Source organism: Solanum lycopersicum, chromosome 1 (genome assembly GCF_036512215.1).
Source record: "Solanum lycopersicum chromosome 1, SLM_r2.1".
Lineage (NCBI taxonomy): Eukaryota > Viridiplantae > Streptophyta > Magnoliopsida > Solanales > Solanaceae > Solanum > Solanum lycopersicum.
Window position 1 is genome coordinate 75,920,185 of NC_090800.1, and position 14,487 is coordinate 75,934,671.

Here is a 14,487-nt window from a genome sequence, read left to right on the forward strand (position 1 = left end):
AACATATTCAGTTCCGCGAATTTATTTGAGGGAACATTGAATACATTTCCCTTATCAGTGTTGTCATGATTGATGTGCCCTCCGACAACTAGTATATCCTGCATCATAATTCAACAGAAAAGAGTTTTTTTCACTTACGAATGTTGAGTATCACTCATAAGATCATATATAAGGATTGAAGGAACACTTGCCTGGATGGCGTTGGTCATATTTTTGCCTGCGAGAACAATCTTTGCTATGTTGGTCAATGGGCCGTTGGTTAAAATGGTAACCTTGGATCCTGGATCAAGCGATTTCACCACCGACTCCCATACTTCTAATGCCAGAGGTTGTCCGAGTTTAGGATGATCAGTGTCCCAAGGAGCTCCAAATTTTACAAAATTTTCCATTGTAGATCTGAAATTATTAACATCAAGCTGGGTATATATATCAGCAGAGAAGTATATTACAAACATGAACCTGAGGGAACTAAATGTTTTAGACACATAACATGGAAGGCCAATGCTTCCACTGTAGGCATATTAAGAGTAGACAATGTACCTGCGAGGACTACGAGGCAAAGAACGAGATAAACCATAGAGAGTATCTGAGTCGATAAATCCACCGCTGCCTTGTGGGATAACCTTGTTGTACTTGCAGTCACCAACTGCAGAGAAAACAGGATCGGACTGGTTCATTGCAAACATATCTCCAAGGCCCACGGGGATGTCATCACGACCCATTATATGAAGCAAATCATAGACTGAATCAATTGTTGCAGCATTTGCCCATCCAGTTGGACTCACAATTATAGCCTGAACAGAAGAAGAGATTGCATAAAGATAAGCATTGCTTCCTCAACTTAGTCCTAAACAGACCAAGACTTCATAATAAAGAGTTAAAAGACAACATTCCCGTTCACTCAACCAATGAGGAACACTTAATATCCCCACATGCTTAAAACTTCTGGTGTGTGGACAATATAATATGAGGTCCAACATAGAGTGAAAAAAGAGTCTGAGTATGACTTCAATACCGTATTAAGAATATGGATTGGTTCTAACTCAAATCGAAGGTGTTAAACATGGATCAAGCTATTATAGTGAAGACAAGGGAAGGGAATCATACCTTGAGATTGATTTCTTCAACTGGTAACTTAAGGAGATGTACGAGAGCTATAAAATCTCCAGCACTCATATCCATATCAAACACGACATTCTTCCCGAGATGCTTGCCCCTGAAATCTGGTTTGCGGAGTTCTCCTTTGTAATGGGGAAATTGTGTAGAAAAATTGAACAATGCTGAATTTTCTCTTTGGTTTAAAACCTGAAACCATGAAGAAACGTAGAAAAAAGTTGTTTCCTAATTTAGAATCTGTAAATACAACTGTTAAGATCTTCAACAAGAAGCATGGGCAGCCATTGATGAAGCTGCAAACTTCCCCAGACGAGACTGAGGATAAAAGCTACAATGCAAGGCTTTGAGATTGAATTGTGAAAAGTTTTATTACCTTCATTCATCACTCATGAGGTGTATATATACATGTGATTAGATGGATCAAACTAGTGGAAAGAAAATAACTAACTAACTAACTAGTTTGTTATGTAACTAACTATTACAATACTAACTATAAAATGGAAATACAACTAACTAACCAACTTGGAAGGAATAAGTAATGTACATGAATTAATTATGAGTGTTAATACCCCCCCCCCCCCTCAAGTTGGAGGTGAAGATTTCACAGCCAACTTGTGTAAGATGGCTGAATGTTTGATGCCAGTGAGGGCCTTGGTAAGGATGTCTGCAAGTTGATTGGAAGTAGACACATGATGCAAAGAAATCAACCCCTCCTGAAGTTTATCACGCACGAAGTGACAATCCACCTCAATGTGTTTAGTTCTCTCATGAAACACAGGATTACGAGCAATATGGATGGCAGATTGACTATCACAATGAACACTAATAGGAGAGGAAATAGAGACAGTTAACTCAGTAAGTAATCTATGAATCCAAGTTAGTTCTCCTACAACTTTTCTGAGTGATCTATACTCTGCTTCTGCTGATGACAAGGAGACTGTCTCTTGTTTCTTAGACTTCCAGCTGATAGGGCTGTTCCCAAGTAGCACTAAATAGCCACTGACTGATCTCCTTGAATCTGGACATGATGCCCAATCTGAATCACAAAAGGCTTGGACTGTGCAGTCAGGATCCTTAGACAACTGAACTCCTAGGGTAGTGTCCTGTTTGAGATATCTAAGCAGATGATAAGCTGCTTGTAAATGTGGAGCTCGTGGATCCTGCATGAATTGGCTTAAGTGTTGAACACTAAAAGCTATGTCCAATCTTGTATTAGTTAAGAAGTTCAGCTTGCCTATCAACTTTCTATAGAAAGTAGGATCAGACAAAGGGGTTCCTTCCTTGGCTTTCAATTTAACAGTAGGGTCTAAAGGAGAGGACAAAGGTGTATAATTGAAACAATCATACTCTTTGAGCAAGTCTAAAGTAAACTTCCTTTGAGAAATAAGTACCCCATCTGCTGTATCAAAAATCTCCAAGCCTAGAAAATAGTGAAGTCTTCCAAGATCTTTGATTTTAAAGGTGTTATCCAGATATGCCTTCAGATGTGCAATCTCAGTTGTGTCTGTGCCTGTTAAAATAACAGCATCCACATACACTGCAACAAACACAGCCAATAGACCTTCCTTTCTGTAGAATAAGGAGTGATCAAATTGTGAATGTGAGTAACCTCTGGATGACAATGCTTCAGTTAGCTTAGAGTACCACTGCCTACTTGCTTGTTTAAGACCATAAAGAGACTTCTTCAATTTACAAACCAACCCTGAATTAAGTATTTCAAGTCCTGGAGGTAATTGCATATAAACTTCTTCATGAAGATCTCCATGAAGGAATGCATTGTTTACATCAAGTTGAAACATGCTCCAACCTTTCTTCACTACACATGCTATCAAAGTTCTCACTGTGGTCATCTTAACCACAGGTGAGTAAGTCCCAGTGTAGTCAATTCCAGCCTGCTGTGTATACCCTTTCACAACTAGTCGTGCCTTGAATCTTTCTATGCTTCCATATGCTTTGTGTTTTACCTTATTCACCCATCTACATCCAACTGCTTGTTTGTTTGGAGGTAATGCAACAAGGTCCCAAGTATCATTAGCATACAATGCTTCAAATTCTTGTGTCATGGCCTTTTGCCATGCAGGATTTAGTGATGCCTCCTCATATGATGATGGCTCACTATCATGACAAATATTTTCAACAAGTGACTGACTATTAGATGCAATGACTTTAGGAGATATATGATGGTGTTTGGTAAATAATGCAGTAAGTGATAAGTTGTTATTGATAGTTGTGTTGGATGTATTAGAACTGAGTGATTTCAATTTTGGGATATTAACAACATAGTCTTTCAAATGTGATGGTATTTTGTTTTCCCTGTGTGATCTTCTCTGTACTATTGTGGAAGTATTGTATTGAGAAGATGTTGAAGAAGTAATAGGAGTAGTGGAAGGTATATCAGGATGTTGAGTAATGTGAGTAGGTAAATGAGAAGGAGTTGTATCAGTCACATTGTCATAATCACTTACACAATTCTTATATGAATCTGAAACAGTATAATCAGAAGATGGAAAAGACCTCAAAACAGAAGGAAAAGAAGAACTTACATGTTCATGGAAAATTACATCCCTGGAGATATGTAACTTCTTTGTAGCTAGATTCATCACCTTATAGCCTTTAGTTCCAAAAATATATCCTAAGAAAACATGTGGAGTAGTCCTTGGCTCAAACTTATCTCTAAGTACCTTTGGCACAGTGGGGTAACAAAGACAACCAAAAGATCTAAGCTGGTTGTAGTTTGGTTTCTTATTGTATAATACCTCATATGGACACTTATTTCTCAAATAACTCGATGGTAGTCTGTTAATGATATGTGTAGCTGTTAGAACACACTCTCCCCAGTATCTTATAGGTAGTTTAGATTGAAACAAAAGAGCTCTAGCTGTTTCCAACAAATACTATGTTTTCTTTCCACTATACTATTTTGTTGAGGTGTATATGGACAAGTTTTCTGATGAACTATTCCTTTGGATAAAAGAAAACGATGTGTTTCATTATTATTAAATTCTAGCCCATTATCTGTTCTAATGTTTTTGAGAGTGGTATTAAACTGATTCTCTATCATGACTATAAAATTTTTCAAAACTTGTAGAGCATTGCTTTTAGTACTTAAGAGGTGTGTCCAAGTTGATCTGCTATAATCATCTACCAAAGTAATGAAATACTTGTAGTTGTCATAAGTGGATACATGATAAGGTCCCCATAAATCAATATGTAGCAGTTCAAAAATGGATTTGGTTTGGCTTGTGCTATGACTGAAAGGTAGCCTTTGTTGTCTTGACATTGGACAAATATTGCAGCAGAAAGGTTGTTTGGAAGAAAAACTGACTGGTAATCCAATGATACTTTTCATCTTAACAAAAGGTACATGGCCAAGTCAATTGTGCCACAACAAGTCTACATTATCTCCAGAGTTGTGATCAGCCATAACATGACTAAAAGAAGATTTACACTTAAAAGGAACAGAATTAGAAGCTAACACTTTGTATTGATCATGAGAAAATGAATTAGCAGGAAAAGAATTACATGTTTCACCTCTAATGGAACTAGAAAAAAGACTGTTATTTGGAAAACAACAACATATTTGACATGTATTGACTCTTTCAAAGGTTTTCAAGCATTTTGTGCATAAGAAGTAAAGCCCATCTCTACAACTACCAAGAACCTGTGGCCTCTTCACTAAAGGGGCCTGCAATAGACACAATGCATTAGTGAACATGACTATGCATTTCATTGTATTAGTTAGTGAATGGACTGAAACTAGATTATACTTAAAAGAAGGTACATATAAGACTTGATGTAAAGTAATATTGGATGTGACTGGTACATCTCCAAACTCTGTTACTTTGACTTTGTATCCATTTGGAAGAGAAACTAGTATAGGAATAGGCAAAGTTTTGATATTGATTAGACAATTCTTACTAAAGGTTATGTGGTTTGATGCTCCTGAGTCAATGATCCACAAATTAGCACTTGACTCAAAACATTTGCATGATAGATTGTCAAAAACAGTAGAGGAAGAGCAAACTACAATACCTGCAAAGTTCATTGATCCATCAGCCACACCATTATTGACAGCAGTATCTTCTCCCACATTCTCATTTTTGAAATGTTGCAGTAGATTCATGATCTGTCCATATTGTTCCTTCGTAAAGTTAACATTCTTTAACACATCACCTTGAGATTGTGATTGTTCTTCTCCATTTGCAGATGCCACATCACCTACAGAACCATGTACATTTGCTACCACTCTCCTTCCTTTGTAACTTGAGCCTTGTTGTCTAAAATTCTGGCCACCATTGTAATTTCCTGATCTATTATTTTGGTTGTTATTGTTTTGGGGATACCCATGCAACTTGTAACACTTATCCTTGATGTGTCCAGCACTTTTACAATAGTCACACACTATGACATTCCTGTTGGTGTTGTTACTTTGATAGTGATTTCCTCCTGAACTACTGTTAGTATCACCATAATTTCCATAGCTATTTCCATAGTTGTTTCCTTGAAAATTTGTTCTAAAAGATCTTCCTCCATGCCCTTTGTTATCAACAGCTTTAACATTCAAAGACACAGAATCTGTAGACATTCTACCAACAGGCTTGAATTCTCTTTGTTTTTCCTCTTGGATTAGCAGTGAGAAAGCCTGTCCCATAGAAGGAAGAGGATTCATCATGAGAATGTTTCCTCTTATCACTGTGTACACTTCATTTAACCCCATAAGAAAATGAATCAGGCGTCTATCTTGTTCAGCCTTGAATATACTATCCTTTGCACCACACACACAGACACAACTGCAGTGATTCTTCACATTCAAAGTATTCAATTCTTCCCATAACTTCTTCATTCTTGTGTAATATACAGTAATGTCCAAAACTCATTGTGTGAGATCATTGATCTCCTTTTGAATTTGATACAATTTTGCTCCATTGGTTTGATCATACCTGTCTTCCAACTCCTTCCACAACTCAGCAGAATTGTTTACATACTCTACACTGTCTGAAACTTCTTTGATTAAGGAGTTCAGGATCCAAGATGTCACCATATCATCACACCTCTGCCATTGACGTAACAAGGGTGAATTGGTGCTTGGTTTCTCACAACTTCCATCAATGAAACCTAACTTGTTTTTCACTGACAATGCCCTCATAACACCTCTTCTCCAAGTCCTATATCCTGTTCCATCAAACTGAACAGGAACAAGTATCATTCCTGGATTATCTGAAGGATGCACATACAGAACACCATTGGCATCACTTCCAGATATTACAGATCCCTCAGATGCAGATGTGGATGTAGTTTCGATGGCCATTACAACTATGACTATTATGAACTTTCAGAAGAGAAAAAGAAACAGAAGATGTATGAAAACCAGTAACTTCCAACTTTGTTATCGATTGATAATCAATCAAAACGAGTAATCAAAAGAAGAGAAAAGAGCAGTTAACCGTGTGCTCTGATACCATGTTAAGATCTTCAACAAGAAGCATGGGCATCCATTGATGAAGCTGCAAACTTCCCCAGACGAGACTGAGGATAAAAGCTACAATGCAAGGCTTTGAGATTGAATTGTGAAAAGTTTTATTACCTTCATTCATCACTCATGAGGTGTATATATACATGCGATTAGATGGATCAAACTAGTGGAAAGAAAATAACTAACTAACTAACTAACTAGTTTGTTATGTAACTAACTATTACAATACTAACTATAAAATGGAAATACAACTAACTAACCAACTTGGAAGGAATAAGTAATGTACATGAATTAATTATGAGTGTTAATAACAACCAATTTAAACTGAGTAATTAACTTACATCTAGGAAGCTAACGAAAAACTCTCTGTCTAGTGCACTTTTAGGATTTTGATTAGGCTTTGCTCTTACAGCAACACGAACAGGCACTCCACTTGGCCCAACAACTTCTTTTGTATAACCATCCTGATAAATAGCATCAGCTCAGAACACATACAGAAATACAATAATCGAACAAATAATGCATCACGAATCATAGCTCATGTTTTGGCAAGTTACCAATGAAATGACACCGTTTTACTAAAAACATAAACTACAATCTTCACCTGGCATTTGCCCTTCCCATTCTTGACTACACAAAATGGATCACGAAGTCTCGTCTGAACATGACCACTGTGAACTCCATTTCTTTCCAAGTTAAACTTGGGAATTTTACGTCCATCAAAAAATGGATTTGATCCATCGGATATCCCGTATGGCATATTTGAAGTAACAACAGTAATATTGATATACTCCATTTCTGCAAATTCATTTTCTCCTTGGTAGTTTTGTTGTTTCCTCATGATTGAAGCAGCTATTCCAGACATAAATGAGTCCCACATAAAGAAACTCTGCATCCAGCAACATTATCATCGCTTAATTACCTTCAAGCTGATGTTTTATATCAATCAGAATAGTCCAATATGTACCTTATAGAATTGGTCAGCGAACCAAGTATCACGAACAATCTTCAGGGACTTGAAACAGTACTGTGCCTCGTAGGTATGCTGATTCTTTTCAAAGGTCTCGAAAAACTCTTTGGTAATGGGAATGGTGTTTGTGGCATCCAATGGGACAAGAGTAACTGGAATACCAGAATGAATCACCTACATTATAAGGAAAATGATCATTAAGATTAGCTACAAGCCTTCAACGCATGACTAAAAGTCACGTCTCGAGAAGAGAGTGTGCAGAAAAAATGCCTATTGATTTTTGTAATACCTGATAAGCAGCAAAAGGATCCATAAACATATTGAATTCTGCATAAGGGTTGCTTGTGTAATCTGTGAATAAATTGCCACACTGTCCAGGTTGGCATGAAGAAGTCGAGTTTTTTGTGCAGCACCCTATACCACCTCCCATAATGTAAATATGCTCAACATTTTTCTTTAAATGTGGATTGCTTAGCAGAAATAGTGCAAAGTTTGTATGTGATCCTGTGAGAAAAACTACTGTTGGCCCTGAAGAAATTGTGTTAATCATTACTTGCTGAGCAGTTGGCTGTCGAAGAGGAGAATATTGTCTCTTGCCCTGTATACACAAGTTATACACACTACACTGTATGGGGCGAAATCGGATCTAGTGAATAGATATGATTAGGACAAGAAGAATGGTTACCTGTGGAAGGAAGATCTTTCGGAATCCATAATTTGAGTCGATATTCAAGCGTCCTCCAAGACCAACAGGTACAGTTTGTCTATATCTACAATATCCATCAGTACCATCTCCCTAACAAAAGGGCAAGCGTGGAGATGTATAACTAAACGACATTTTGACATTAAAAATAAATGCTTGATTTCAACATGCAGAATAGTGTCAAAAGGTAGTTTAAATGCGAAAATTCAGTTCACCTGATCAATGATGGGGAGATATCCACCAACATCAGGCATAATGGTACCATTGGGAAGTATTCCCCCTTCACCTCCCACGCCAACAGCAATATCGTCACGCCCCATCATGTAAAGCATATCATACACATGATTTACAGCATGCCCTGCATTAGCCCATCCATTTGCGCTAATAGTTATTGCCTGCACCAAAAGGTTTTATCATAACATGTCAAAAGGATCTTTGCGCTGGCTCAACTCAACTAGTATCAAAGCCAGATGATTCAGCAGGACGAGTAAGGATATGAGGATAGTGTGTGGAGCAAGACGAGGCATGCGAGATTTGCCATAAATATTCGGATGATGTGGGTGACTGACACACCAGGTAAACCAATAAATCTTGGTGATAGGCCATGCGCTACAGAGTTTTGAGTGAGCGAACAAAAGTCTCATGTTAGAATTAGTTGATGAGAAAAAGAAGCTAAAGTATAATAAAAGGGTGTAACCATACTCTAAAATGTGAGTTTTGGAAAGTATGTTATCTGAAATGGATAATATCACACCATATTAAGAATCAAGCTGATTTGGTGATATGTTTCTACTTTGGGGAGGTGTGTAATTTTTGCATTCAAATTTGTGATGTTTGATTTTTGTCATTCAACTTCACTAACAAAAAAGTGGCCAAAATACCCCTCATGTGAAATTATAAAGTTGATTTTTTGAAGCTACAAAAAATCGTAGATTTTAAAGAAAGTTTCTAGAATAATTTAGTGTAGTCATTTGGATAAGTATCCTGTAGAAATATCAAGATATTCAAGAATAGAAGATAATGTTACTAGTTTTCCTATAGATGTTCTAGAGGAATTAGATATTTGTAGAGAATCATAGAGTGTAGATTTTGTAGTATGTAGAACCATCCATATGTTATAAATAGAGGATGGTATTGAACATTTGTATTAATTAATCCAAGAACGTTTTTGCTTTCTTTCAAATTCTATCAATCATATATTATTATAAGTGGGAAGCTCAAATATTCAAAGTTAGATTACCATTTTGCCCTTTCACTAAATAAAAATAAAATTAATTAATTTATTAAATACTAATATTTTAATTACATAATGATGGAATATGAAGTTCAACAACTTCACTTTAATAATAAATGACTCTTCCAATTTAGTGACTCTTTGAATTTTGAAACCAAAATAAATTTTATGTATTATGATTCAATGTGCTTTATTAGTTTGATATGTGAAAAGACAACTAAATATCAGTAAATTATTTCTGATATCATCAATATTCATGTATTTTTCATCATCTACTGGTCTCTTTTCTTCTTTCCTAGATAATGATACAGATACATATCGTCAAAAACTAACAAAAAAAAATAACAGATAGCTTCATTATGAAATTAAAGGGAGAAGTTTTCTTACAATATAGATAAGATACGACATATATATTTCTTCAGATCTTTTTTATGTTAGCTTATGATTTAAGTTTTTCTTTTTCATTTTGGAGTTGAGGTATGATTGTCCAAAATAAACTTAGTATGCAACTCATCTTTTATATAATTATGTATCGTTTGACATTGTTCTGAAATTTAGTTCATCGATTTTTTGGAGTTAAGGTATGGTTATACAAAATAAATTTGATAGGCAAAGATTATTGTATGTTGTCTTTTCCTTCTATGTTTATTTTTTATATTTTCTCTCTATCATTCTTCTTTAATTTAATTTTCTATGAAAAGATTATATTATCGTAACATTTTTTTGAGATTGTTGCATTTTTGTACTAATCATTACACACGTCTTCATAAACTTTCAATCATCCTAACGAATTTATTAAAAAAAGATGGAATACACATCCAAGGCACGTGTCCAGAATCTAGTATTACAATAAAAACCAAAGTCTTCTTCCATTACAAAGTTCTTCTTTTCAAATTCTTTAAGTTTTTAGCTTCCTCTTCTTTTTTAGTTGAATCTTTCGATCTTAGCTACGATCTTGGGCTAGCACAAGATTATCCAATTATACTTTTCTTTAACTATTCTCTACAACATAAACAAAACAAAACACAAAAATATCACAAGACAAGAGTTATATCTTACGAGGCATTACTTAGTGTGAAAAATAATAAAGTTGATTTTGAGAATGATCGATTGTTCTAGTAGTGTTTCTATAATAGTGTAGGATAATATCTAGGATAAAAAATATCTAGATATCTAGAAGATAAAGTTTCAGTAGAATTTTTCTTTGTAGAAGTCTCTAGAAGAATTTCTAGAATCATCCATGAACAAGTATAAATATGGTTGCTCTTATACATTTGTAAGCAACCCAAAACCCAAAATCCAAATCAACTAGTCTTCTTCTATATCAAAGTTTTCTTATTCAAAATATTCCTTCTCCTTTCTAGATTCCTCTTCCTTAGTTGAATCTTCCAACCTTAGTTAACGATCTTCGACTAGCAAAAGACTTCTCGAATTATACTTTTCTTCTGCTATTCTCTACACTTAGTTCCTAGTATAAAACTTATGTGATAGAAGTATAAGTTTATATTAAGAACCCATAAAGTTATGTCTAATGATACGTAACTTATTCTACGGAAGAATTCCTGAACAAGACAAAATTTCTCTAAATTTATGTATCGCAAATTTGATACTATAAAGTTCATGTTGGAACTAAAATTTTGCCTTGCGAAATCAGGTCATAGTTAAACCAACAAATTTTCATTGAATGAGAAGCACAGAAGAGATTAAAAACCATCAATTTGTCGGGCAAAAATTAAAGATCATCCCCAAATAGGATGTGCAAAAACTTGATAATTAAGTGAGTTTGCGAGAGTCAATGAATATGATATTTGTGTTGACTTTTCAATGAAACTAAGCTCTTTTCTTCTTTTTTTATTCGAAAGCAAAACAAGAAAAAATAAAAATAAGTATATTGCAAAACAAAAAATTCGGTTTTTTATACAATGTAGCTACTCAACTTCTTTCCCTGGAGAATCAATTGCAAGAAGCTAAAACTAAGTAAAGAATTTAAGATGTACTTCGTTATCTATTTCTTTTCGAATTCATTTTTTTGACTTATAAATAGAGTTTTTTCTATTAACGTTACATATCATTATTCCTGTACGTTCACTTGGAGGTTAAAAAATTTGTGTTACAATAATAGTGAACACAAATTTTTTAGATGATTAGAGGTGAACTTTAATCGAGTAGTAAAAAAACATTAGAGGTGAACTTTAATCAAGTAGTAAAAAGAAAAGACATGATAGATAATTTTTAGATGATTATATTCGATATTCATTTTAGATTAGTAATAGCGTCTTAAAAGTTTTAGGTTCAAGTCTTATTATCACTTTCTACACACAAAAAATAATTATTTAACACATAAAGAAATCAATCATTCACCCATAGGAGTCATGGCATAATATAATTAAGTAAATAAAAATGTGATATTATCGTAATCGAATAATTCCAACATTTGAGGATAAAAAAATAGGACATTGAGGGGGAAAAGAGTACCTTCAAATCAATTTCTGATCTATTAAGCTTTAAAATATAGAGAAGAGCAAAGAAATCATCAGTATCCACATCTGTATCCAGAAGAATTCTATTAAGACTCTCTACTCCATTGAAGAAAATTGGCATAAATAGCAAAATCATGAAAATAATTCTTTGAAAAAATCCCAAAAACAACATTTTTTCTTTCTCCTTCATCACAACAAAATCTTTTTATTTTTTCTACACAAGTGAACTTCTCTTCACTATATATTTATAAATTTTTTGGATGAGTTCTAAAGTCATGTTAGGTAAACATATATACTCCCTATAATTTAATTTCCTAATTAAGATATTATGGAGAAAAAATATATTTATTTAGAGCAACTTATAAAAATGACTATATTTGTAGGGTTATTGAAGTTCAATAGCTATAAATATCTTATTTACTAAAAATGACTACACTTTATGTCAATTTCTAGCTGCATGTTTGTATTAATTTTTTTTAATTATTATTATTATGATTATTATTTACGGAGGGATCTTACAATGCACTAAATAAAGTATGATGTGTTACCATAACTGTCAAGTGCCGACCTTTTATTATGTTCCTAAATCATTCAAATTTTCATTATTAAATTACCAACTAATAATTACATATTGTATGCATATCTAACTCATCTTATAATACGATAAGTTGTATTTATATTCCTAAATACAATATATTCACTAAATACTAATTATAAAAGTATTAATAAAATTTTGAATATAAAAGAGTATTCATGTCTTTTCTCATTGTATTTTTGCATCTGTTTTTTATTTTTTATTTATTTATACACTAATACAGTTGTAATTACAATAACTAAATATTAAGGAAAATGTATTACTTGTACAATTAGCATATGAATACTTTGAATTCAAATTGGTGTTTCTATATATATAAAACTTAAAGCATTAATATATCAAGGATACAAGTATTTATAAAAATTTAATTTATTAATACATCAATCAAGGTAAAGTAGTACAATTTTAGCATATGAATACAACAATTCGGAAAATGAATGCACTATTGTTAAACCAAAAAAATGAATACACCAATATATTATACATATGATTATACAGTTATTAGATAAGAAAATGAAAAGGCAATAGTGTATATGTATCAAAGTATGTAAGTATTCGACTGTATAAAAATTGAAAAAATCAACAAAATATCGATCTATTTTTCATAAAGTTTTTTCTATGATACTTGATGTTGATGTTAACTTATGTATTTATTTATAAAAATATAGTATTGATGTATCCAACTATACTTGTATTGCCTAATGAAATTTGATAAATTACCTATGTATCCAGATATACTTGTATTTACATATCACCATTTGTATTAGTATTACAATGCAATTGTCTATGTATATAAGTATTATACTATATAGAAATTTGACAAACAACAAAATTATCTTTCTACACTCTCTGCTAACAATGATAACCTAACAGCTCCGCTAAACTACGGGTATTTTCTACGCTCCATCTCATAGACCCCTGGGGATCTCTCATCGGTGCGCCGGGACAAGAAAATAAATCCAGCATTAAGGTGACGCTCTTCGCAAGGATATATGCAATTTCGTCGTGGAAACAAAAGTATAAAAGCAATATAAGTTTCATAAAAATCACTTTCAATCAAAACCCTATTAAAATAGATGTACATAAATAAAAAATTTTAAAAAAAATGAGGCAAAAAATCTGTTAGAAAATACCTTATAATGAATTCAAATCACAAAAAATGCTCCTAGAATCATACAAAAAGACTTGAATTGGAAGGAATTTGGAGAAAAAATACAAAAAAATATGTAATATAGAGATATTGATGAAAGAGAAGATATTGAGGACATAAATAATTATGAATATAATAATAATTTTCCTATTTAATATTTATTTATATTAGATATATATAAAAACTGATTATTGGTATATAATTAACTTTGTTATTTCCTATATAGTTATATCTATATAACATAAAAAAATTAAATTATAGCTATTTTATTCAAATATATATATTGATATATGTCATCTTCTATAGTTTTTTCATTTATTAATTCTTGGATTAGTTTTAAAGTCATGTTAGGTAAATATATACTCCCCTATCAGATCATTAAATTTCCTAATTAAGATATTATGGAGGAAAATCAAGATTGAAAATTATACAATTTAACGTGCATGTACAAGTCAAAGAACAATAACCAATTAAAAAGAACGAGCTATTACATTTGTATTATAATACATGATAACAAAGAGTAGTATATATGAGATTAAGATGTTGAAACTACTCCTAATCATTAATCCAATGCGTCGAGTTTTAAAAATAAAGACAATATATACTTTTTAACTGTATCTGGCGCGAATTCAAATTAACTCAACTAATGATTTAAAATCACAATTTTAAAGAAAACGTATGAAGAGATTTTATAGACTTCAGAAAAATTTATAACACTTTATGATACGGATATATGACACCCCTTTGACCATTTTAAAATGGGAAA

The 14,487-nt window shown here is 33.0% G+C and overlaps 1 protein-coding gene across 1 annotated transcript; it reads right to left on the bottom strand.

Annotated features, from left to right (window-relative positions):
• Positions 1-5,989: 5,989 nt before the first annotated feature.
• Positions 5,990-12,148, bottom strand: LOC101247751 (nucleoside hydrolase 3-like). Its single transcript, XM_069294857.1, has 8 exons — positions 11,972-12,148; positions 8,478-8,657; positions 8,245-8,355; positions 7,849-8,157; positions 7,557-7,733; positions 7,194-7,478; positions 6,931-7,053; positions 5,990-6,445 (listed from the first exon to the last, which is right to left on the bottom strand). Exons 1-8 carry the CDS (start codon positions 12,146-12,148, stop codon positions 5,990-5,992), a joined length of 1,818 nt encoding a protein of 605 aa, XP_069150958.1.
• Between the last annotated feature and the right edge of the window lie 2,339 nt (positions 12,149-14,487).

What these genes read in the sequence shown, in the direction of transcription:
- LOC101247751 (XM_069294857.1), bottom strand. Translation starts at nt 12,148, where the DNA reads ATGTTGTTTTTGGGATTTTTTCAAAGAATTATTTTCATGATTTTGCTA. An exon ending in GAAAGATCTTCCTTCCACAG is followed by an intron (nt 8,158 to 8,244) that starts GTAACCATTCTT and finishes TTGTGTATACAG; the next exon opens with GGCAAGAGACAATATTCTCC. An exon ending in TCGCTGACCAATTCTATAAG is followed by an intron (nt 7,479 to 7,556) that starts GTACATATTGGA and finishes TGCTGGATGCAG; the next exon opens with AGTTTCTTTATGTGGGACTC.